Source organism: Centroberyx gerrardi, chromosome 5 (assembly GCF_048128805.1).
Source record: "Centroberyx gerrardi isolate f3 chromosome 5, fCenGer3.hap1.cur.20231027, whole genome shotgun sequence".
In the NCBI taxonomy this organism is placed as follows: domain Eukaryota; kingdom Metazoa; phylum Chordata; class Actinopteri; order Beryciformes; family Berycidae; genus Centroberyx; species Centroberyx gerrardi.
Genome location: NC_136001.1, coordinates 21546622 through 21573277, shown reverse-complemented (window position 1 = coordinate 21573277; position 26656 = coordinate 21546622). Strand labels below are relative to the sequence as shown.

Below are 26656 nucleotides of genomic sequence, written 5' to 3'. Positions count from 1 at the left end.
TGTCGTTTCGGGCTTGTTCTGTCACCTGGGCCATGAATGATTCAGTTTGTTTTTACTACAGGAGAGGCTGCAGGATGTTGTGCCCACAAAAAGGGAGCCGAGGGCACTATTGTTTATTTTTGAATCTGTCTGAGAGTTTGGGATGTACCCGAATAAATATAGACACAAATGACAGCACTATGTCTGGGTCCAGTGTGGTAGTAGCCTCTGTCCAGTTGCCTAAATATTCAATATGATTTATTCTGTCCACCTTACCCTTCGTGAACAGATCATAATCAATGACGCTGCAGGATACAGAGAGATCTCTGATATTCTGTCTACTCAAAGTATGGATGATAAAAGATACAGCCTATATGTCAGTGGGATTTGGATGGATTCATTCTGAATTATTAAATCTAAGTTTAATATGATCATCATGGAGGACAATAATACAGAGCAGAGTGATAGCAAATTAAGTAGCACTGAGAGACTGTTTTGTTGTTAGCATCATTTAACCAAAACTAAGGAGATCAACAATTCCTCAATTGAGAAACTTATGGTCACTTAATATTATATTCTGAATTAACTCCAGCCACGTCAAGACACAAATAGGTGCTGTATTTAGCTATTTTTTTTATTAAGATCAATTAAGAAATTGTTTTTTTCCTTTACAAACAGGGAAAACTTTTAAAGAGGACAACACAAAACAAATCAGGCACACATAAAACAGCAACCTCCCAATAAAAATGATCAGTTGTCTGTGAAACAAAAAAAACTGAAAAAATCTGGGAAAGCAGCAACTCCTTGAAACACACACACACACACACACACACACACACACACACACACACACACACACACACACACACACACACACACACACACACACACACACACACACACACACACACGTTTAAACATTTTTAAACACATTCCCAATACAGCGTACCTTCATTCAAAATTCATGTTCAGTAATGACTAGTCGCATATCATTATCCCTTGATTTTGAAGCTCTGTCGATTAATGGATTGGATCTTTATCTCATTCAACCCATTGCTGACAATGATAATGACCAATTAAATTATTTTCGCAGATGGTGTGAAAGCAGAATCAATCATTTCTGGGCAATTACCTTTTGACATTTACAAAACCTCAGTGATCTTTGCCAGTGAATTAACCAAGTTCTTTTACCTAAATAGAAAAGTATAATAACTTGAGTTTAATATTCACTGCTCTCTCCACCTGTGTTCAATGATGTAAAGAGCTGGATGCTTAGAAGTATAAGAACAGTCTTTTCTATTCATTTCCTTAGAAAAAATGTGTGAAGACAATTTTAACTTTATAAAATGTTAGAACTCTGAAAAGATCTGCAGGAATGTAGAACATACTCCATGGCAAGCCAAGGCCCATTTAGGTGTTTTATCCACCTCAGATACACTGTAATACTGGCAGTTAAAATGGCTGTTGATTGATGTTAATTTCAAACGCTCCCTTCATGAGTTTATTCTACAACAGCACTGTGCCTGGGGTTAGGGAGCACTGCCTTTGACTACAGGACCCCGTGTTAAAGTCGTCACCGCTGCTCCTGAGAGACACAGCGAAACCCGAGGTTTGAGGCCGAGCTGTCAGGAGTGTTCTGGCTTCGCGCCGCACATCTGTATCTGTAACAGTAAGACTGGAGGAGGGAGGGAGAAAGAGTTTTACTGTCAATAACTTCATCATCTCTGGTTTGTTCTATTTGAAAAACAAAACACAGGCTACGTATAACATGATCCCATCAGAGGCAACACAGTGGAGACAAGCACAGAGATATCCAGTCAATTTAGCCAGCACTTTATTTCTCGTTTGAGGGAAGTTGCCTTACAGAAAGAGGTTACTTTCTCGTACGTCTTGCACTGAGCCAGTTTGTTCACATTCACAAAGCATGTCTGATTGAAGTCCTCTCCTCCCTCAGATGGTTCATTCACATGAAACAAACAGACCTCTGTGCTTCGGACTTATTTTGCATGCAATCAATCACATTCCCATAGCAACCAGTGCCGGTGGCAAGCAGACTGGACTGGTCGCCAGCAGATAGTTCAAAGTGTGTAGTACATACAGTAAATGTACTGTATGAGCCGATATATGTGTCCCTTCGTATTTCCCATGAACAGAATTTCACTCACTTCTAAACGTCATGATAAAAGAAGAAATAAGCATTCAGAAGAAGCAGATTCACTGAAAGTGTGGCCAAGCTGTTTCTCATGCGCTGGAGCAATTCCTCACTAAGTGACAATACTACAACAAAAAGAGAGAATAGTAAAGAATGCATTTTCCCTTTGTAATCTAGCAGGTGGACAGTAATAGAGAGCTCCCCTACTTGCAACTTGCAGCACGGCAAAAAAATAAAAGGAGGAGGAAATGCTGATGTCAGAGTTGTTATTGTCTACATTCAACACCCCTGCTATACACCAGGTCAGCACTGCTAGCATTTTATTTTCACTGATCAACTGACATCTTAAAAAGCCTCTCTGGCCACTAAATCCAAATCCAAATGAGACTGCTAACTGCTAACTCAACAGTTCTAAGGATATCAGCAAGCAGTCAGCCTGGTGGGAATACTTCAGCACTTGATTCTTTGATTAAATCTGTAGAGGAGACCTAGCTTTATAAAAGTGGTTTTCTTCCTTACCTTGTGACACATGTAAGACCCTCCCTTCTTCACCCTGTCAGTGCCTGAAGGAGGACCCTTCTAAAACAGAGAGGGATGAAGAGAGAGCAAATCAGAGCAAAGACATGAGCTGGTAAATGCCATTGCTTTGGCTACTGGCACTCAGACACAGAAGCTAAGAGGTAATGGGGTATTACTGGGTTGTGTTGCCGGTCTGTGGGGTGATGCACAGTCCACCAGTCCGAGGTCCATTCCCATGCGTTCCCCACCATGTCATACAGGCCAAAGCCATTGGCAGGAAAGGACATCACCTGCAGGTATATGCAGAGTAGCACCAGGTTGGAGCAATGCAGGATCCAAATGAGACATTTTATTAGGGCAGCATAGCACAGATAACTCTTATTTCTGTTGAATGCATAGGAAATGTAACTTTGTTTTGGAAAGTCCTATAATTATAGATACTATGTGTACGTTTGTATCGACGCCAGAAAGAAACATGTGACTCTGAAGGACTTTTGCAAGAATGACTCACAAATACAGATCATTAAAGGTGCAATCTGGATTCAAAGTACAGCCCCATCTGCCAAAATTGCTTTAATATTGCCTTTGGATTGAAGACATTTTCACTCTCTGACTGAGATATAAATATAAATTTGTATTGCTTGTAAACAGTGAAGCACAAATGGATCTGTATTTTCAGTTACAGCGGGATGAGAAGCATGCAGAGAGTATTTTCCATCAGCAGGACACACCCTTAAAGAGTCTGTGTGTATACACTCATGATTGATACTTGCAAAATTAGGGCTTTAAAGCTCGCATTTCCCCCTGTAGAGAATTTGACTTGATTAATATTATCTAAATGTTATTCATCTGATCTCCGGAAGCTGTGAGTTGCTGGCGTGACATTATCAACTTTTGAAACGAGCTCTTATCTCCAGCACCATTAATTTCCTGTTGGTTCTATAGGCAGGAGCTGAATTGTAAATCAGCTTCCTGTTTCACAACAATGGACTATGGGTAAAGGAACCCCTCCCTAACCTGCAGTATGAGGTGTCTTTAAAACACCCAAACTCTGTCATCTCTCCATCTCTTTCTCTCTTACCGGTGAGGTTTTGGTGTATCCATCCTCTGCAGAATTGTGTGTGGGGAAGTCTCCCTGCCAGAGGTTGGCATAGTGCTGTTCCTTTGGATTCAGCTTGTTTCCCCAGGGAAACAGTCTGCACACAGGAGCAGTAGATTAAGAAGAAGACGACTTCAGTACAACCACGACAAGAAGGAGACGTGAAGAAAGGCAAGTTTTCTCTTCACACACTGAGTAGATGCCCCACCTGTCTTTCAGGCCGCCCCTGCAGGCAAACTCCCACTCTGCCTCTGTGGGAAGTCTCTTCTGGGCCCAGGAGCAGTAGGCAACAGCATCCGCCCAGGACACGTGTAGAACAGGATGGTCCAGCCTAGAGCACAAAAACAGGTTTAGGGTTAGAAATTGAGATCCTATCAGGCTAACCAGGAAGTGCTTTTGCCCAAACATACAACTACCAAACACGCTTTGGGATCAACATTTAACTCAAGTTACGAGTTTCAACAAACTCATTCCCTGTGAGGGCCTTGGTACTGAAGAGTGACTATGGGTATTCTGGTTTACCATTATGGGGCTTCTAGTATATATAACTTCCTTCTACCTGTCTGTGATGTTGGAGTCTGGACCCTCGGGGTGCCTCCAGTTTGCCCCTTTGACCGGCAGCCACCAGGGGGCAGCAGCCACCTGATAACCAAAAAAAAAAAAGAAAATCACAAAACTGAATGACATTTGGCTTCTCTCTCTCTCCCTCTCCCTCTCTCTCTCTCTCTCTCATTCACACACACTTTAAATGGTTTATCTGAATCTGCTAATTAGACTGGTATACTTCTGGGTACATGGCACCATCTCTGCCACACAACCAGGCTACCAATGACAGCTGAGATGAAGCAGCATCTTGCCTTCTGTCTGGCTTTTGTCTTGGGCAGGCGTGCAGTACTCAGGCTGCTCACAAACAATTTATGAACATCCTCAAGACTGTCAAATATCAGTACCATGAGTCTTCATGTCTATCCAGAGCAGAGAAATATGTGTGGTGCTTTAACAGAAAAAGGCTGACTCCATAAGTCAAAGGATTTACAGATAGAACACCGGGGCCCTAGGAACACTGAGAACTTCTAATATGAACAAAATGACACTCGCACACACATTCAAGATAAAGACCACACACACCTACACTTTATACTCTCATCTAACACACATACATTCTCTTTGTTCTTGCTCTACAAAAACACTGCCTTAGGTGGCTTTTGGGCAATGTTGTCATATCAGGGTCATATCATCCTCACCGAAAACCAGATGTCATCCACATTTCACAGTTGATAGCATCGTAAACTTTTAAATATTTATTTTCAAACTAAGCAATGTAGCTGTGGGCAAAGTCTAGCTATGTGCAAAAGAAAAACCTGTCAGAGGCAACGTTGCTTAGATAGAAAATATTTGCACTTCATGTATTTGAGATATGTGTAGGCCTATAATTACTGTTGTACATTTTCTAATTATTATGTGGCAATGAAAATGTAAGGTAATTTTCTAAAAAGAGAGAACACAACTTAATAGTAATTTTAATAGTACCATTTACAAATGTTGAAAGACTATCAGCCTTCCTATCAATGGGTCGGGGTTTGTTTGTGAACGATCAAATCTAATTTTTTCAAAAATTTATGCAAACTGTATTTTCAAAACACCAAACATGCTTCTTTGTTCAATATATTTCTTTCCTCCAGGATTTGTAATTTATATTAATACATTTCTTCAAGGACTGTTCTCAGTTTGTAACAATTCATCTCTTATGTTATAACACCTACACCTGTGCAGGCATAGACAAAGTTTGCAGAAAGGGAATTTAAACAGGTAGGTGGAGAGAAAACTGTTAGGTAAGCCAGCTGCTCCTGTGCAGCTTTACTACCTTCCACCATATGTAGGTGTTTGTTTTGCTTATTTATACAAAGGCAAAACTGTCATTCTTCCAAAAAACTTTACACGCACTATATCTCTATAGTGTACGTGAGTGTTCTCATATCAAAAGGCCTGATAAAAAACAAGACACATTAAGTACAGCTTTGAATTGTAATGCTGAGGTCGACATTATTGGGGTCTGCTGAAATGGTGCAGGAATCACGCTCAGAGCAGGAAGCAGAAACTCTGTCCAACTTGAAAAACAAAGCGTGTGAACTTCTCCCCCTGGCCCCGAGCGCTCCAAGTTTCCATGGCAACCACCAAGAGTGGATGTCCATCTGTGAGTGATTACATGGTTGTGTATGCTTGTGTGTGTGTGTGTGTGTGTGTGTAAAGAAATATCCCTGTCTCCCCTGAGAAGTGCAGATTGAAACAAAGGAAAACTCTTATCAGAAGCCTTGTGATAATTTTTCAATAGACCTCCCTATGGCTGAATCATTGTGATCATTATAGTGATCACTTTCATTGCAAACCAATTCATACTGATGCAGCATAAGAGAAAGTCAGGTGTATATAGGTCAATAGGTCAACCACCCCCCCAAAAAAATCAATACTTACCGCTTGGGAGATTTGGCTTTTGACTGTCTCGCTCAAAACTCCCTCAAATACAAATGAGTCTCCAAATCTCTCGGCCTAAAAGCACAAGGTAGAAAGACGTTATGAGCAAAGATGATGGTAATTAATCATCACCTCAGAACATCAGAATTATCAAAACAACAAAAAAGTTTTGTTTTCATTTTGAGTCCAAGTCTCCATTTGCAATCTGTAATCTGTTTTGAAGACAATTTCCAGTGCTAACAATACAGTGTCTGGCTTACACTTGAACATAATTATCATACCTCAGTAATATAGCCTGTGGCATTGATGAAGCTGTGGAACTGCCGGTTGCTGACTTCCTGGATGTCCATGTAGAAGGAGTCCAGGTGCACCGGCCTCTGAGGTCCCTCACCATCTGGAGGGATGCCTGGGTTGTCTGTTCCCATCAGGAACTCTCCTCCAGAAATCAGCACCATCTGCATAGGAAATAAACTTTATTCACTTTTTTATATTTTTTGAAAGCGGGCATTCTGTTCTATTAATTCATTAAGTCCAGAGTAGAAGGTTACAGAATTAGAATAATTACGGGCCTATAAAAAGCTCTGCGGCTGGAAACGTAATCACATCTGAGTGCAAAGATAGGTTCGAGAGCAAGTTGACCACTGGACTGCACAACACCTTCTCCAGCAATACAGTCAACCAAACACACACATTACTGCATATGCAATCGTGCTGCAGAAAGGGACATCAATTCAATTTAAACCACATGGGGCAATTTAAAGGACGCAATTAAAAAGGTACAAACAAACATATAAACAACACAGAATAAATGTAGCACATAACAAAAGAGACATATTTGTGCTATTAAAGTGCACAGTGCGGGTGTCAGAAACTTCATAATCTTATTTAAAACATTATTATTTCTGGTACAAAGGTTTTTTTTCATTTGTCTTACATTGGAGAACCAGAAAGCGCCCAACTGATGGGAGGAGGTTGAATTAATTGTGTAGTATGTGGCACTTAGTATGTGCCATTAATATTGCCTGGGCCTTTCTCAGGACACCTTTGAGGTAATCCAATGATTTTGAAACGCCAGCTGACAATGCCAGCATCAATTTAACACATCTATTTACTTTAAAAAAAAACAGCAACGTACAAATAAAAGTCTTTAGCTATTTCTCTGAAACAGGCAACCATTAGAGACTAACTAGCCAGAAGATTGTAATTTTGGGAAACCCTCATGAAGTAACACTTCCCCATAAGGGAATTCTTTTTAATTTCCCACTTCCAGGTAGGTCAGAGCGCAGAGTGTCATCTACAGCAGAGCTTCTCAATCATGTGCCATGGAGGGCCAAGAGTCTGCAGGCTTTCATTCCAACCAAACACTACACCAGCTGACTTTCACTGATTAACACACCTTCACTCACAGAGGAGGAACTAATCAGTGAAATCAGCTGCTGTAGTCTTTGGTTGGAAAACCTGCATACACTCGGCCCTCCATGGCACATGGTTGAACCCCTGTGGTAGGGTTTCGGTGTCTTGCTCAAGGACACTTCAGCAGGGCAGCAGGCTTGCTGAAGGGCAGTTTTCACCAGCCTGCTGTCCGACTGGATTCAAGTACAATGCGAGGGAGCAGTCGGCTGAGAACCTCTGATCTGAATGTCAATTTTTCAGGAACTAAGCCTTGTGTTTGGCTTGACGACCATGGGTTTTTAGCTGAGCTTATCTAACGGGCAAACGGTGTCATAAGCCCAGGGGTTGTAGAACAGCACCATAGGCTAATTAAGTTAAAATGTAAAAATCCCCCAGAATTGGATTTCCGAGGTTTTCACACGGCAGCAGCGATAGGTTACCTGACTCTTTGATTCCCTCTCATCTCCCTGGACTTCAGTCGGGCTCTCATTCGAGCTTCTGGAGTATTTCTCAGCTGGGTTGACGGATGCGGTCCCGCCGCCCTCCTCGGTGTCCACAGCGGCGGGTCTCTTCAGGTTCTGACAGCCGCAGCCCGCTGCCTCCGACGGCACGGCGCTGTCCGACTCAGCCCCACCTGAGCTCTGAAGACATAACACAGCGCACTGACAGATCAAGATAACAAACAGTGCAAAACAACGCACCATCGTTGCAAGAGACGAGTCAACTTCTGCTCATGTTGTTGATAGTTCCGTGCTTCCGCAATAGTCACGTGGTCAGTCAGCTGGCTACAATGTAACCCTTTACTGTCCGCACCGGTGGGAATTTGTTTCTGTTGCATGTTTGTAAAAGCTGCGATTTTGTCAGTTATGAAGTTGAAGATTACTGTTTCGAAGACATAATATATTAAGTAATAGCCTACATTAGCCTATACCGCCAGTTAATGTGAAAAAACGCAGTCTTATGTGAAAATGCTCCACCGATAGCCTAATTGTTTAACCAAAAGATAGGCTGTCTGATACATATAGTTGTTATTTGTCATTTTATTTCATTTGCCTGTTTCTCAACCGTGCAAAAAATCATCGCACCGCAGTGGGATTTGTAGTCATAAAATGCACTTTCGATTTCCTTGGTGGTAGGATGGGACCTTGACAAGAACATCATTTCCCAGATATCAACGCTGGTACGGTCGCTTGAGCAGAAGTGGCAGCGAGCCAGGCAGCGCAGCCAGTGCCGCCTCAGTGAACACAGACCAGGAGCAGCGTCCAGCCGCGGAAAGGTGAGGGAGCTGTCAAAAAACTGGACTGCAGTCGTTGACGGCTGTGTCCCACCGTCGCCCGGTGAAAAGCAGAGCCGCAGTCATGTCCTCTTAGCTGATCCAGTGTGAGCAGAGCGTCCGAGCGTTTACCACAGCCAAGGTAAAGTTGAGCGCACAACTTGTGCAGTTTACTATCCTCTTCTCTTCAGCTCATCTTTTTGTCGCGTAGGCAAAGATTTAGTTAGGCCTCCTTAAATGGTAAACGCAACAAATTGCTCAGAGCTCATGACCGGTCTTTGCCCGTTAACACTGCTGACGAAAAACAAATAGTCTGGCTGCGATCATTTCGGACTACTGTGAGACTGTGTGATTGCGGATGCCGAATACAATTATAGCCCACTAAAGCATTGCCATTAGGCGCATGTTTTCAAGTTCCTGTTGGGCTACAGTGGAAAGATAAGTATGCCTGTAGGAAGATGCGCGCTTTTGCAGTGTATGTTAAACTTTTGTATAATTAATTTAACTAATATAGGCCTACTACCGTCAGCAGTCAAGATAATGACACCGTATTAGACTGTTTCAGCACCACTACATAAGCAACGCCTTCATTATATATCGACCCACCAAGAGGCGTTTCAACAGGCAAATTGTCAGGACACAAAGTGAGTGAAGTGGACCTGCAGCGCCCACATACTCAGCCTCAGCTGCGATGACCTATTGCAGGTGCATAACCCTCCTGTTTCTCTTTGCCTAGCTCCCACTCCTAATCATTAACTGTCCAGCCCTCAGCCACCTACACAGCCCGCAAGCTACAGTAACATCAAATAGAGAATTTTCCTGCAGCTCCTATGCAAATCCGGCCAGTGTAGCGGTAGTAGTGTAGCGACCTCTTGGGGAACCCACCTTTCCACTTCACTGCCACCACTCTGTACATGAGGGTCAAGTTCCTGTGAGGAGGATTCATTGATCAGCTGATTGTGAGGCCTGTAGTGTTTTACCATAATCATATCTGCAAATCCAAACTGAAATTGACAGATGAATGTTTAGTAAATTGCAAAACAAATAACAGTGTTACTCAGTTATAACTGAACAAATATGATCATTGCAGATCATCCTTACAAACATGGTGACATCATTACAAATATGATCATTAGAGAAACTGAAAATAAAGATATTTGTGCTACTTTGTAGAGTGTAGTAATGATAACATGACTAATACTCAGAACACAATGTAAGATGCTGCCCAAATGTTTCATTTTGACTGCATTTTATAGACTGTTGATTGTCTCCTTTCCTCTGCCTTAGGCGTTCCCTCGTATGTGACAGACATGTCGGATAAGATGTCCAGCTTCCTTCACATTGGGGACATCTGCTCCCTGTATGCAGAGGGGTCCACCAATGGTTTCATCAGCACCCTGGGGTATGTCCATCTCACTTGCCGTGTGTGAGAGTGTGTGTAAGTGTGTGTGTGTAAGTGTGTGGGCCCACTTTGCACTCTTCCTGTTCCACTGCAAGCTGAGCAGTTGTTTGTATTTGGAAGGAAGGAAGGCTGTGGAGATAAATCACAGTCATATTGGCGACTGTTAACCTATTGAGAAAGTTTGATTTAGCGAGACAAGATTTTGGCAGTGCTGTCACAGCCACAAAAGGCTCTGCCTTTTCGCTCTGTTTGTGTGTGCCCGATGTGTGTGCCTGTGTGATGGTCATCAGTTCCCACCATCAGTGATAGAATGGCATTTAGTAGTTAAGGAGAGATTAATGGATGCATTTTCCCATCTTATCCCAAAGAACAAAGCTGGGAATACGGTGGGAGGCCTTTGAAGTGGCACTTTGGCCATGACTGGCTCCACCACTGATAGTGCTGGGAGAATAGGAAGTATGGGGCAGCAACTGCACACAAAAAGATAAAGTGTGTGTGTGTGTGTCTGCGCGCATGCATGCATGCATGCACACAGAAGAAGAAACACTGAGCCCCTACTTGGCAATAAGATACATTGTTGTTCCTCTATCAATTCCATCTCATATTTGAAACACAATAGAACCGATGTTGATTTTCTGGATGTAAGATGTATACTGATCACGTGCTTCTCCTATCATTTACTGTGGGGGTGGCATGGTGGCCTAGTGGTTAAACAGATTGCCCTTTAAGCAGAGAACCAGGGTTCAAGCCCCATGTCAGCAAGCATCTGCCCGCTGACGTGTCAGAGAGGAAGATATTGAATCCTCAGCAGCTCCAGGTGTGCTGCTCTGCAGCTGAGCCTGACCTCTGACCTCCTTGGAGGGGGGGAAAGGAGGTGATACAGTGTGATAAAATATCACATTATATCTGCCCTCCTCCTCCTATCATGTCAATTTAGCAGCCGAGCATGGATTCATCTTCATGTGCAGTGGAAGATTTAATTCCTTCAATGATAAGCTGCACTTGTTGCATTTAAACCATTCTCTCCCATGCTGGATTCAAACAGAGTGAGTGATCCAATGAGAGAGAGCTTGCAAGGCAATGTTTTGCTGGTAGACACCACAAGAAGAGATTTATAGGCAGGTACTGCATATGGTGACCAGCAGTGGTAATGCTAGCAGGGCTATCTGCTCAGTGTCCAGGACCCCCACCCCTGCTCATGAAAAATGGAATGACCTACAGCAAAGACTGAGTCACAGCAGAGACATCGTGGCCTTTCTCGAGTTCCAGAGCTTCCCACACACACACACACACACACAAAAAGAAACGCACATATTTATACACGTATACAAAACCGTCATGAAAGTCTTGGCCCGGAGCCATCTCCACGGTTAACCACCAACTCAGCAGCATTCTCCAGATCGCAGCTTCATGAGAGAAGCTGGCTTGAGTGGGGAAAAAAAAGAAAACTGACAAGTGAGAAAACAATTCTAACATCATAATTTCTCAGCTGCTTGCCTATCCAGCCCTCCTAACCTCCAGCTGAGCAGCATTCCCAGCTCTTGTTTGGTAACTGGAGAGAGGGGTCTGTGAGCAAATGAAAGGTTAAAAATGTGAAAAATGCTGCTAAGTGCAGTGAGCTTTCAGCAGGACCTATCCTGTTTATTTGTCCCAAAGGTGTAACTATTAAACTCGTGTTAATCAACGACCACTCTGAGAGGGATCAGCAACACACACACACACACACATACACATACATATATTCTCATTATACCCCAACATTCCCAGCTGTTGTCACACTGTATATCCAAGTCTGTAGTCTTGTTCATGGAGGTATATCGCTGTACAGACTGGAGGAGTGAACAGATCTGTTTGGACAACTGTAGACATTCCCCGGGAAAAGGCCTGAAATGGATGTGGGACTTGGCCTGTGTCCAGACAAGTGTTATTCTAAGCCAGTAAAAGCTAAATTTGTCACCAGGAATTCTAGCCTACCCACAGGTCATCTAATCCTGAATTATTTCATTATTGTGTGGAGCCAGAGAGCGAACACACTGAAACTATGCGATAGCACAAAGATAGAATCAGAATAGGCTGGCAGAGTGTGCTGCGATTTTCAGTGTTAGGAAACCCCAGTGGATTTTTGTATGTGCAGCAGTGCTTTATTGTGACTATATTTGGTGGAAAATCATCTTTCATATTGATCATCTCAGCCCCCTACCATGTTTAACACACGCACAGACCAGAACACCTACAGCACACAACGCTTATAAAGATGCTATAGCTTCAAATGCCACAGTGAAATAACTACAACAGCTCATCTCCATCAGTGTTTCTATGCAATGCTTTATTATTAAAACCTGACTCCGTGTGTGTATCTGCATGTGATTAACCATGTTATTGTGTGTCCTCATCCACAGCTTGGTGGATGACCGCTGCGTCGTCCAGCCTGACACGGGGGACCTCAACAACCCTCCTAAGAAGTTCAGAGGTAAGAGGCACACATCGGGGAGTCGCCTCCCCTCGTGCTCCTGAGGCCTGACGTCACCAGGCTAACTGCTCTCTGTTTATACTGCGGGCTCTGTGAGAGACGCTGCTCAATGTGTTATGCTGTGTTTCTTTGGTGACAACCACAATATCCCTGCCCACTGGACTTCAAACAGGGCTGCCTTTGATAATGATAATAGCGGTTGTGTGTGTGTGTGTGTGTGTGCGCATGCTTGTGTGTCCGTGCACGTGTTTACACCGCTGTGTGTTGTCGAACGTGTGCACATCCCAGTGTGCTTGCTCGTACATGTGTCTGTGGAGGTAGAAACAGATGGAGAGAATCAGCGCGGATGTTGATTTGTTGGAGACCAACACATTTGGCTGGAGGGCGCTTGAAAAGAATGCTTTCTAACCAAAAGCCTTGAGATGCCTCTCTGGGTGCACCTACTATTATTAGCTCCTACGCAGGAAGTACAACTCATGACCCTCAGTTCTCAGGCCAGAGGTTTAAGTCTCTGGAGAGAGGACTAGCAGCCAGAGATTGTACAGAGGGAGTATGAATGTGCTTAAGGCTGTGTGTATGTACATGTCCATCACACAGGAAAAAATACAGCACTTTTTCTTCGTTTCTTCATTTCATTGACATTGCAATGTTTTGATCATTTTTCCCTCGATGGGTAAATCAGGGTAGATGGATTTAATTGAAGATATTCTGACCAAAATTGCAATGAAGAACACTCAGATGGTAAAAGCCTTACTGCTTTAGACATACAGGGTCAGTATGTCTTGTTTAACTCGCATAATTACAAAAAAATTGAGTTTTAAGCTGTTGGCTTTGCAACAGTTCTTTTATGGGAATGGCTTGCTATCAAATACCAGATTGATGCCGTTCTCTTTAGACCCCCCCCCCCCCCCCCCCCCCCCCCAAAAAAAAAAAAAAAAAAATCCATCGGCCTTTCTTATGTTAACCAACTTGACTTTAGGGGGTCGTTCCAGTTTAGCTTTGAAGCGTGTCGGATAACAAGCATTCCACATGCACGCACTTATACTGTGCGTTTGGGCCATTATCTACTGTCCCGAGACTAAATAAAGATTGTGCTGTATTTAGACAAGAAAGCTTTGATCTGAGCAGTACAAACACAGATGAGTTTTTCTCTGGTGTCCCGGGACAGGTGATCTCCCCCTAGAGACTATCACTGTCACCACGACAAACCCAGACTGCAGACTGATAACTCTAAGCCTGGAGAAACATGAAAGATGAGTCTCTCTCTCTCTCTCTCTCTCTCTCTCTCTCTCTCTCTCTCTCTCTCTCTCTGTTGCTGTGTGTCTTTCCACAACTGTCTTGTGAAGTATATCCCATAGACCTACATAGAGAGGTGGAAAATATGCAACGTTACCATCCCAACCATGATTGTTGCTCAACCAAACAAACTTAAACATCTATTTTGCATTTTTGTTGGCATCTAATGATTTTGGCCCCATTAACTTTTACATATGTCAGTCTCTGCTGTCAACAGACTGTAAACTTGAAAGATGCAATAACTTTTAAGGCATAAAGATTGACTGGCACAGTAGTATCCCTAGCGCTTTAGCTGTACCTGGACAGCATGTTTGTATCTATGGGACCAGACGGAGACAATGCAGATGTCATGGAGTCATGGAGTTTGAGTCATGCAGGATCAAAGCCATTTAGTTGATTTAATTGTAATTATTAGTATGACTATTCTTGGCACCAATCACCTGATTACAGCGAAGGAGCTGCCTGTTGCCTCACTTATTGGAAAGCTTTTACTAATCACTTCCCCTCATTTAATCTCTCATCCTCCCACACTCCTAATCACATTTAACACCCATCACAAGATACTGTACTCAAGGTAAAAATCCCGTTCTAAATCTGACCCATTTCAGTAAGTATACAATTATACAACATTTCCATCCATTCCGTCAAACAAGTCATGGCCAGACATTTATTTTCTATATTCACTAATTCAGGATAGATACAATATTTGCGGTAAAATGTTTGACTGACTTTTGACTTTTTAAAACATGAGGTAGCATTTTTCAATATCTTTGCAGTATCTCCTGGTTTTGCATTAGTAGGAAGGTGGGAATACACAGGGGGTGCCAGGAGAGGGAGGGGTTCAATTATGGGTGAGATTACAGGTTCAAGAGATTTTGTGTCATTACATAACAGGGAGAATGTCTCTATTACACACATGCACAAATGTGTGCTCCTAGTAAGTGGCCAAGTGGTTTTGGCAAGTCCTCCACCATGTCAGCTGGTCTTGACCAGAAGGGGCTCTCATGTCACTGTGAGAGGACCGGCGGGACATCTACCAGCAGGCAACAAGAGGAGGAGGCAGGTACTGTAGGAACATATGGAAAAAGACAAATGGATGACAGGAGAGGTGAAAGTAAAGCCATAATGCATAAGAGAGAAAGTATTTTAGAGCAAATATTTAGAGAGCAAGGTGCCAGATAAAGACAGTATTTACAAAGCAAAAGGGCCAAGTTAGTCTTTACATTGAAATAAAGATGCTTTTAATAATCTGACATTGCTCTTTTTGACATTTAAAATGAACATAAACTAATATTTTTCAGTCTGCACACCTTTGTAAGGGTATTTTTAATTGACAAGTGACTTGGTTCTCTTGTTTTTTTGAGTCAAGTGAAAATCCCGTTACCACAGAGAACCTCCCAATCATACATTTAGCAACACTCTCCTCTAGTTTTGTTTAATGATACTGAGATTGACTGAGAGAGTGAGAGATTGTAAAATTCTTCTTAGTGCTCTTCTGCTGTGAGATAAATTAATAAATTATTCAGGCATCCTATAGGCCAGTGTTAATCAAAACGCAGGTCATGACCCAAAAGTTTGTTGCAGAACCTTTCTGGACGTGTGTCAATAAATCCCTCTTAACATTTAAATTAGTTATAGGTGCAAGCAGCTAAACTGAGTTTACAGAAATTTGTGACCTTTATAACCTGCCAATATGCATGCACTTAATATTGTTGGAAAGATAAAAGGGTTATTTGATTTGAGTCTGTTTATATTTTAGTCAGATGAACAAAGAGGACACGTATTCCGGAAATGTCCCCATTCACTCAGCTATTTTCTCCATTTCTTGCCTAAGCCATTATCAGCACAAAGGCCCTGCTGTGACCACCTCATTTTAGCGTGAGCAGTGCAGTGCTTTCTAGTGCTGCTGTTAGTAAGCAATTAGTTGATTGATCAATCATCATAAAAAGTAGAAATACCAAACATTTGCTGGTTATAGCTTCACAAATGGTTAGATTTGCTTGCTTTTCTCCATTTCATATCATTATAAAATGATTTTTTTTTTTGTCTGCTGGTCTAAGTAAGCAATTTTAAGACATCACTTTGGGCTCTGGTAACTTGGGCATTTATCATTATTTTTGACATTTTATAGACTAAATGATTAATCGATTTGGGCTTCTGTCTTTAACTTGCTAACTTGAAGGATGAACATGGCATTTTCCAGATGTTTACAGATGTTTATTGTGGGGTGCACTTAACGTTTATTTATATTATTGTGCCTGTTGTTATTTTCTCATTTTTTCACGATGCAAGTGAAACAAATCCTATATCAATAGATTCAAAATGATTCAACCTTGGCTTACATGTTTTTTAGGTAGGTGTCATTGATAACAACAACTTCATTGCATATAATATAAAGCACTGAGTCAGAACTTCATTCATGTCAATTCAAGGTCCTAATGCATTACTTTTGAGAGTCACTCCTCTAACTGAGGAAGTTCCTGTATTTGCCTCATAGACTTGGACTTGCCATAGATACACTATAAACATTATTAAACCAAACAAGACACAGGATTTTCCCTGTTTTTACTAAACATCCAAAAACACAGCCAGGCTTAGTGTGCCTCCATATCTATTTTCTCTCCAAACTGCCATGGGAAGCTGCTGTGCGAGCCGTCTGGGTGTCCTCCGGCGGATCCCCTTCTGTCCCTCATTTGGGAGGCTCCTCAGTTCTTCGCTGCCAGGATGGGAGACAGTTCTGCAGAGATAATCCTCCTTAGTGGATGCTATGGGCGCAGTGCCAGACTAGCCATGTCCACCAGGCCTCACACTGTCACTGCTGAGGTATGCTTACCATTTCCTCATAATGTAAGCACAAGCGCCCTTCACACAGTCACACTCTCACTCATGTAGCATACACTGAGACATTAGAAGTCTTGCTTTATGCTTCAAGCTCACAATGTCCAAACACCCCCACCCCCCTCCAACACACACACGCACACACACACACACACACACACACACACACGCTGACTGCAGAGTTCAGCAGTTCAGCAAACGCAGTCTCTGCTTCTGAGGCAGAGACACCACCACATGAAACACCGGTTTGTTGTTGTGAATAATAATCCTCTGTGCATCCTACACCGTGTCACTCATCTCAGTCACTCTGATCTATACTTCTGACTTGTTTGGATGTTCGGCCAATAGACATGTCTAATCTGAAGTTGCTGTGTTGACAGCTCTTTTTGTGGTGCCCTCAAGTTGGAGTGTAAACTGAATTCCACATTGTTTAGAATGTCATCTTCTTATTCCATTTCCCCCTGTTGAATAATCAGTCAGTCATGTCTTGCTGTTTGTTGTCTGTGGGTTGTTCACATACTTACGTAATGCCTTTGTCTCAGTGGTTTAGTCTTGCAAAATCTTCGTAACAGTCAGGTATTTTTTTTTTTCTTCTAAAAGCCGAAAACTGACTGTGTTTTTCATGCGATTGACTAGTATTGACAGATATTTGTAGTAAATGGGATATTGGTGGTTGCCCAATTTTGTGAAGCAGGCAATCAGCTGTCAGCTGTTTATCACCAAGCACTCTATCTATGCACTTTATGTGACACTGTTTACCAGGGTGAGTGCCTGTGTAGAAACCTGGCTTGTGAGAGCGGTTATTGGGGTGGTCAAGTGCACAATAACCCATCACAGATGTTTCATTGAATCAGGTCAACCTTAAATCATTTCTCTACTTGAACTGCTGTTAATCATGTTAAATAACATTGTTTTTCCATCACAACATTGTAATGTCCATTTTTGCGCTGATGATATAATCTTATATGCCACCTGCTCTACTCCAAACCAGGCTCTTACTAGATTACAGTCCGTCTTTGATGCTCTACATATATCTCTCATTAAGCTCAGACTTGCCTCAGACTCTAACAAAACAAAATACATGTGTTTCTCAAGATCTTCACTTCCTAATACTGACAATCTTGGTATCCATACACTAAAATGTTCCCAAATTGAACTTGTACAATCCTACAAATACCTGTGTATTTGGCTAGACAGTAGATTGTCCTTCAAGACCCATGTGGAACACCTTACTCAGACACTTACAATTAAGATTAGATTCTTGTACAGAAACAAATCATGTTTCTCTTTCAACAATATGAAATCCATTGTGCAATCCACCATCATATCAGTATTTGATTATGGAGATACTCTGTATCTCTTCCCCTCTAAAGCCGGCGGATGCGCTTTATCATAGTGCCTTGCAATTTATCACAGCCAGGAGATAAATGTCATACTCACCATTGTGATTTATATGAAAAAATTTTTGGTTTTCTTTAAGAACAAGAAGGGATTTGCATTGCATTACATTTATCTATAAAGCTCTGCTTTCAAAGATCCTGCAGTATCTTTCCTCTCTGCTTGCTTTTAAATCCAGTAACTACAGCACCAGATCACAGGACTGGTTCCTTTTAGATACTTTATGCACAAATACGGAACTTGGCATGGCTGGCTTCCATTACTATGAACCTTATAAGAAAGTAAGTAACACTTTATTTATATAGCACTATTCAAAACAAGAGTTACAAAGTGCTTCACAAAAGGAAATAAAACAAAAGGCAAGTTAAAAACAAACAGAAAATTAAAACGGATAAAAGAAAGAGGGCAAAAGAGCACAAGACCCAGGCACAGTAGGGCAACAGTCCATTGGAACATGAATATAAAATAATAAAACACTGTAAATTTAATAAAATGTCTCCCTAAATGGGTTTTAAGGTAAAGCTTTATTTTACAGCCCGCTACTTAAGGTGTAACTAGTTTGTAGTTATGGGGTACTAATAAAATAACAATACTGTAGTTACAGGGTAACAAAACAAGAAGTCCGGGAATTAAGGGGTAACAATTTTGTAATTATGAGAGGTTTATATAAGGTAGTTATGGTGTAACTATTTTTGTAATTACTGCATACTTCAAAAATAATTACAGGGTACAATAACATAATTAGGGGGGGCAAAACAAATGTTATTGGTGCTTGTTCCCTGTAGTTATGGAGTAAGGATTTATTTAGACCCTAAATTGTTTTATAAAAGGATTGTGAAGGTTTTTATTTTACATTTTATATTATAAAATTGACATATTTGATATTTCATCTCAACATACTGTATATTACATTCAACAAAGCTCTTGTATGTTCAATTAAGTCTGTTACTGTGTGTTGAAGTTCCATATTTTTTGTGTATGGTATATTGTTACAGAAATGTCACCAAACAGCTGGTCTAGGGTCTCCTCTCCTAACATCGATTACCAGATGGACGTATGTGACTTTCTGTTAAACTGTATGTGGAGCAACCTTGTACTTACTCTAGAATTACAGTGAACAAGAGGGGAACAAGTACTGCTTTATTTTACAGCCTGCACACCTTGTACTTACTTATAATAATAATTTGATGTTTTATGGTTTTTTTTTTACAGAAAACAAGTGCTATATGAAAAGACTCTCAGTGAAAAAACAGCCACATTTAGAAAAATATTGATTATATTGTTAATAATAATAATGGCCAACATATATTGACTAATTCCATTACACTTTCACTGCTTTAGGCTGCAGGTTACCCATAACTGCAGGAATAAAGGTGTGTTTTGAAGAAATGTGCAAAGACACTATAACAGTAGTGTGCAAATAAATGTATTCAAATAAAAATGATTCAGTTGTTAAATGTGTAAAGTGGATATGAAGATGACAGGAGTTCAGAAGTGGACTGCAGGTGAGAGGGCAGTCAAGCAGGGCTTTGGCTTATCTGCTTCTGTCTGGCAGGTCTGCTGGAGCGGTGTCTCTGCTGTTGCAGCCATGTTGTCAGTAGATTTCTTGTTCTTCCCCCGGAATATGCGGGATAGCCAAGAAAAGAAGCCACGCTTCTTCTTATTTGGTTTTGTCGACAGGTTGTCTTTGGCACTGGAACTCTGAGGTCCTGTAGGTTCGACCAGTTGGACGGGTGGAAGTGTATTTTCCAGGGTCAGACCGGACAGATCATTTGTGTCCTTTACAGTCTCAACCTGGATGGCTGGAGCCTGGGACTCCTGAAGCAGGTTGGCTGATCCTTCCTTCAGCAGGTGAATCAGGGAGTATTCAGCAAGAGAGACGGGGAGAACCTCCTCTGAGGTGGAGTTATTGTCAGGTCCAGCAGAGAGGACAGTGACAATAACTCCACCTCAGAGGAGGTGGAGTTATTGTCACTGTCCTCTCTGGTGGAGTTATTGTCAGGTCCAGCAGAGAGGACAGTGACTTTTGTTCCCTCACAACATTCAGGTTGATGCAGGACGGTGACAGAGCTTTCAGCAGCAGATTCAATCTGTACACAAGAGTTGACCGTTTCCCTCTTGATGATAAAAGGACATTGTTCGTCCTCCTCCTCCAAGTCCTGGAGGAACAGCATCAGTTTAGAATCAGCTTTGACGATTGGCTCCCATTCATCAAGATGATCTTGAGTAGGGCCATGGTGTGCAGCGCAGGCAGCCATAAATGTAGAACTCACTGTTGAGGAAGCATTCATGTGCTTTTCACCAAGTTCCTCCTCCTCCAGGAGGACTGAGAGGAATTGCATCAGGTGAGAATCAGTGCTGCTGACAACTGGTTCCCATTTGTCAAGATGGTCCAGAGTCGGCCCACATTGTGGGGAGCAGTCAACTACAAATCTAGAGAGATGTGATGAAGCGTAGAGGAGCTCCTCACCAAATCTCTCCTTCTCCAAGTCAAAGTGGGATTTGACCAGTGGCTCCCACTCATCCACGCAGCCCAGAGTGGATCCACAGGGTGAGCAGCAGTCAGACACAAATCCAGATGTGTCACCTGGGGGAGCATAGAGGTATCTCTTTCCAACTGCCTCCAGGTGGCAGTCATCGTCAAAACCAAAGGAGGAGTGCTGAAGCAGCCTCAATCTCTCAATGATTTTGAAGTCATCAGTCTTTTGAGCCTCATGGGATGGAGCCTCAACAAGGCGGAGCAGGTTGGACTGAGCCTCAACATGCTGAGCTGGGTGGATGGATGCTCCAGCATTACCTAACACTGTGTCTTCGGTCATGAGAGGAGACTCTTTCTCTGTGGAAGGAAAGTCTCCTTTGTCCATATCCAAGAGAAGTTTGTATGCTGATGAAGCTGTGCTGGCTATTGGTTCCCATATATTGAGGCTCTCAAATCCACAAGCAGGTTTGGAGCCGAGACCAACAGCAGACTGAGGTGAAAGGTCACAATCGAGCTCAGCAGGCACTCCAGAGAAACTAGAGGCTTCAGCATAAAGGTATTGCTCCTTATTCAGGACTTTCGCAAACATGCAGTTGATGTTTTCATGGCGATCGTCATTAAGGGCATTGAGTTGAGCGACCATTTGCATTGATGCTGAAAGAAATGCAATGGCAACATCTTAATAATCAAATAACCATAAGGCCACCTGATACAGCTTCACTCAAGGTCAGCATGCTTCATCATAGTTCATATAAAGGAATTGTCCAACCGCACACTGTTAGACTTTGTTGCCAATTTACTCACATCTTTATTTTTCTTATAACATTTGCAAAAATAGGCTTAAGGAGCGAACAATGCATTTTGCTTCCTCAGGTTCGCTTGCGAACCTTCATCTTATGCCTTTCATCATAGTTTCTAACTGTGAATTTACAATGTAAAACAAACTAAGAAAGTACTAGACACAAATGTAAATGCTTCAACACAAACAACTAGTCTATCCTGACTGTCTGTCTCTTGTTTGTCTGTTCAGCAAAATCCTCTGTACTAATCTTTTTCTGTTAAATAATAAAATTATAAATACATGTGGCTTACCAAGATGGAAATCACTCTCCATGTTTTCCTTTCTAAAAGGTAGATATTGTTGATGTTTCTCCAAATGAATGCAACGTGAGTTTTCTGTCTCAATGTGCAGGTGAACAGCGATCAGAGATGAAACTGTGAGTCTGTGTTTGTGTTCAGGTCAATCGCTCCTTTATGACACTGACATTCTAAATTCTATCAACTCTGCTGCATTCTGTGCAGCTGCATTATGATTCATCAGATGAACCTCAGACACCAGTAAACTTTGATGACAGAGATGTCTCGCTTTGTATATGGTTTATAAACTACACATTAAAAAACACATGACTGAATATTTGGAATTTATATTAAGATACTGTATTTTTTATGTGGAAAACATCTATTTAATTGCTAATTGCTATTGCACTTTCACTGTTTCACTGAGTCAGCTCACTCTAATCTTACTACTACCTACTAATATTACTACTATATATTACTATTACCTGTTACTACTACCTGTCATATCTGAGGGGATACATTAGGAAAATAAAATGAAAAGTTATTCATCTTCAATTCAGCTTTTCAGGTGTAGAATTTATTTTTCCAGAACAACCTGTGCATCAACCCATGTAGTTAATAGAAACATGCGTAGCACTTTACAATGGCCTTTTTCCAGTGCATGAACCTTTAAGCACCAATAACATTTGTTTTGTCCCCCCTAATTACGTTATTGTACCCTGTAATTATTTTTTAAGTATGCAGTAATTACGAAAACAGTTACGCCATAACTACCTTATATAGCTCTCATAATTACAAAATTGTTACCACTTAATTCCCGGACTTCTTGTTTTGTTACCCTGTAACTACAGCATTGTTATTTTATTAGTACCCCAAAATTACAAACTAGTTACCCCATAATTAGCGGCCTGTAAAATAAAGCGTTTCCGGTTTTAACAAGTGATTTAAAATGGGAAACTGAATCTGCCAGTCTAACACATAGGGGGAGGCGATTCCATAGGGTTATAAATTATAAGGTTATAAAAGAAATGCATAGGAAATCCACAGGGTTATAAAAGAAATGATTTGCAAAGGGCTTTGAAATTAGACTGTTGTTCCCCTGGGTGTTTTAAGCATTAATTTCGGACATCATCTTTGATTCCTGTAATTGTTTCAATATAGTGTGATTTTAAAACTTTAATCCCTAATATATGCCTCGATTCATGTGATTGTCTCATAGTCTATCTCTGTTTGTTTGAATGTTTTTGGAACGTGTGACTGAACTGTACTTTTTACTGAAACATAAAAAATCCCCATCAAAGCAGCTTGTACAGAAAGATGTCAAAGCAACAACATCTGATTTTTCTACTGCTTGTTTGTCAGTGGCCTGACATTTTCATTGCTAAACCAGTAGCATGTGAAAACCATTATAGTGAATAGTGTTGCGTTGTCTCTTTGTCCCGGCCTCATATGTCTGCAACTTTCGGTTTGTTCGTTTTTCTTTTTTTCTCATCCTTTCACATCTTAGTTTCTTCAGACATTATTTACATGTGCGATGGATCATTTAGCAGTAATAAAGCTCACAAACTCCAGAGTGGCATTTGGAGCATAACACTCCAGGCCACCGCCTGTCTGATGTGATAAAATATCTCATAAGGTTGGCAGCCGAAACTCCTTTTTCTGTCAGAGATACTGCATAGGCTAGATGGGTGGTTCAACTGGGATAAACACCAGAAATTGTTCTGTCGGTGGGCCCTTCCTCTCCTAATAACCACACATATTGCTTTCCTGTCCATTCAGAGGGGAGAGGTCTTGCAGGAAACAGGCAACGGAAGCTGTTGTTGGTAGACCCATTCATTGTCTTAGATGCAATAGAGCTGATTAGTTGCTTCCTCTATAATATCTCTAACAGGATAAGAACCCTGAAGGCTCTTAAGGTGTTGTTGATTTAAGACAGAATGGAAGAACTCAGTCTGTCGCAGTGTGTCTCATATGTTTTGTAATTACTGTAGTGTAGACCAGCTCAGACCTCTCAGAGAGGAGGGGCCAGGCTGCCTGTGTTTAGCTCATGTTCATTGATGAGTGCTTTTGTGATTTGGACATCTGAGGATCTTTGTCAGTCATGATTCACTTTGACTGCTTTTATGACAAGGTAGCAGACAGGCATTAAGAGGAGTTGAAGTCCAAATTTGAATATCAGTGTTTTTACTTGTTCAATACTCCACAAACGGACCATAAACCATCGTAGCAATGTGAATTGTGCAGCAGTGTGTTGTCTTAGATCTAATTCAATTCTGTTATGGCTGTTGCTTGTAGTAGTATGTAGTATGGTGACTTGGTTCTGCTCTCTGAAAAAAATGCCCAAGAGGCAAATTGTCTCTGTTAGTTTTACAGTTCCTCTGCGGTTTTTATGCTTGCCAGCAGTGCAAAAGTCTACATCTAGATCCCTGTAGATCTGCCGAAGTCTCTAAGTGACTGTAGGATTTTTATTAGGTCCGTGTTGAACTGTGTCTGAAAAGCCGGTGGTAGTAACCTTTCTAGGTCATCTGATGGTGTAAGATGAAGACACAGCATTGCGTGACAAGCACCATTGTAAAAAGATATAACAAACCAAAACCCTTATGATTCAATGTTTTGAATGATCATGAATGATCCCTAATGATCATTCAAAACTATCAATCAACACATAAAAACTAACCAGCTTTATTAAAAATGACTTAAACTTCTTAGCTAATTTAATTTGCCATGCCTAAACTTCAGTAACACAACTACATTATAAACTGCTACCCTGCACTAATCTTGTATATTGGTTAACTTTAACATAGCAACTCAAACCAACAATAATTAAACGAGTTGACTCCAATATAACTATTTGATTTGATGGACATCTGCATATTGTACATTGAGTGGTCAACAAAATATGCCTCAGCCTCAGTATGCCTAAGTAACAAAAATAAAATAACCAGTCTCCATAATTTTGCACCCTGTACAAAATGTACTGTAGGCCTCATCAAGCACAACATCATGAAATAAGCTGGCTACCATCCAACAAAAGCTTTTTGGATTATAACCTCAATTATAATCAATGCATGCAATAAATAATTCCTAAAATGTTTAATACATCAAAATAATACATTACATCTGTTCTGAATGTCTGAATTCTGAAAAACACGAATTGCAGGGCCATGCTGTTCAAAACAATCCTAAAACTGATCAAACTTGTTTGATGAACTCATATGCATCAGTTATTGAAATACTTTATAATGACGATTGGCACACGCAACTAGTCCAGCACATTTTATCACACATCCACACACTTTTTTTTTAACTTATTTACAATAATCATTACATTTCAAATGCAATATAATAAATTATATTATCAAATGTTTTCTTGTTCTCTACCTCATCGCTTTCTACGCCAAATCCTTTGTCATTTCAATAGCCGGTGTTGCTAAAAGATTAGAGAGTCTGTAACCTTGACAGTCAAAGAAAAACAACACTTCGCATTACTTGTTAAGATGCTCACAGCCGGCAAGCGTGTATCTAGTTTTCACTTGTTTTCTGTACATTTAGGCAATGGCAGCATCTAATACCATCTTCCACAGCTCTGAGTCAGCCATTCTACACGCAACTCTGTCTGTGTGACTTTGAGAAAAAACCTGTTGAGAGCTTCATGAGGCGGTGAGGAGGGGTCAGTATTGTGTAGACACAATACCTTTTAACATGTAATGGTGACGGCTCTCTTTAGACTTAACACTGTATTCATGCATTAAATGTACTGGAGTATTTTGTGGGGTTGCTGTTTTCTGACATATGCTGACCATTAATGGGTCAAAGTCCTGCCTGGTCATGCGTAGGCTACATCATTCCCCTCATGTATGAACCTAGAACAAGGTCCTAGATAAAGTAATGCTTCACTTTAGTATTCTTTTCACTTTTTAAGCACGCATACCTTAGGGCTATGTTGTAGTTGGCACACATGACTGTCTGTATTTGTGCTAGAGGCATGAATTTTAAATCAGACTTTCAGAATGAAAGCAAATGATAGTGACTACTAGTAAGGGCACACAGGACAGCCAATATCAAAGAGTGATTGTTCATGAACTCAAATAGGTGTACAAGTAAGTGCAAAATAATATAAATGGTTTTGGGTTTCTTTCTTTCTGTAGTGAAACATTGCTTTAAGCCACAGGAATGCTAATAAATCATTGACTTGTCCAATCTACCATGCTAGACCAGTCCCACCACTTCTCTTCCCCAGTGACCCCGGTAGGAATTCATGCCCCAGTCTTCACTATTACTGAACTAAGTGTTGTCTCTCACAGCTGACTTATAACAAAAAAAAAAGGCAGGCCTTCAGTACAGGCTGTTTACCTGTCACACACACCACCCACACTGCAAGACTGTTTACTGCGCTGTGGGAACTGTAGTTGTGTCTGTAGAATATGATGAAATGGCTGAGCCTAATTATAGGTCTGCTCATTTGTGAGACTAAGACCTGTTGCTCACACAGGAGCATCTATTGTGTGTGTGTGTGTGTGTGTGTGTGTGTGTGTGTGTGCTCTTTTTCTTATTGCCTCCTCTGTGACTCCAGCTAGTCTGATCCAGTTCATGCAGGCATTGTATCAACAGTCCCATCTACTGAGACGAATTATACTGGACACACACAAGCACACATTTACTTCATCTACAACCATTGAGTAGCTCCAGCTCTCCTCTTTCTTGTCTTCTCTTCCACTTTTTCCTCTCTGTTCTCTCTCACTCTCTCTCTCTCTTCCTCTTTTTCTAATTTCTCTTTCACTTCCCTTTATTTGTTGTTCTAACCCTGTTT

The 26656-nt window shown here is 41.3% G+C and overlaps 2 protein-coding genes across 2 annotated transcripts in view; one reads left to right on the top strand and one right to left on the bottom strand.

Moving 5' to 3' along the window:
* Positions 1–612: 612 nt before the first annotated feature.
* Positions 613–8601, bottom strand: sumf1 (sulfatase modifying factor 1). The gene is made up of 9 exons (XM_071919455.2): positions 8054–8601; positions 6503–6676; positions 6222–6296; positions 4309–4391; positions 3958–4080; positions 3732–3846; positions 2827–2940; positions 2651–2710; positions 613–1654 (listed from the first exon to the last, which is right to left on the bottom strand). The coding sequence occupies exons 1-9, from the start codon at positions 8315–8317 to the stop codon at positions 1553–1555; spliced, it is 1110 nt and encodes a 369-aa protein (XP_071775556.1). The 5' UTR covers positions 8318–8601; the 3' UTR covers positions 613–1552.
* A 415-nt stretch (positions 8602–9016) lies between these two features.
* The window catches only part of LOC139927333 (inositol 1,4,5-trisphosphate-gated calcium channel ITPR1-like), a 78695-nt gene continuing 61055 nt past the window's right edge, over positions 9017–26656 (top strand). Inside the window, exons 1-3 of the mRNA XM_071919433.2 lie at positions 9017–9028; positions 10174–10288; positions 12688–12758. Of these exons, the coding sequence (XP_071775534.1) occupies positions 10197–10288; positions 12688–12758 (163 nt within the window). The 5' untranslated portion in view covers positions 9017–9028; positions 10174–10196. The remainder of the gene's footprint in view (positions 9029–10173; positions 10289–12687; positions 12759–26656) is intronic.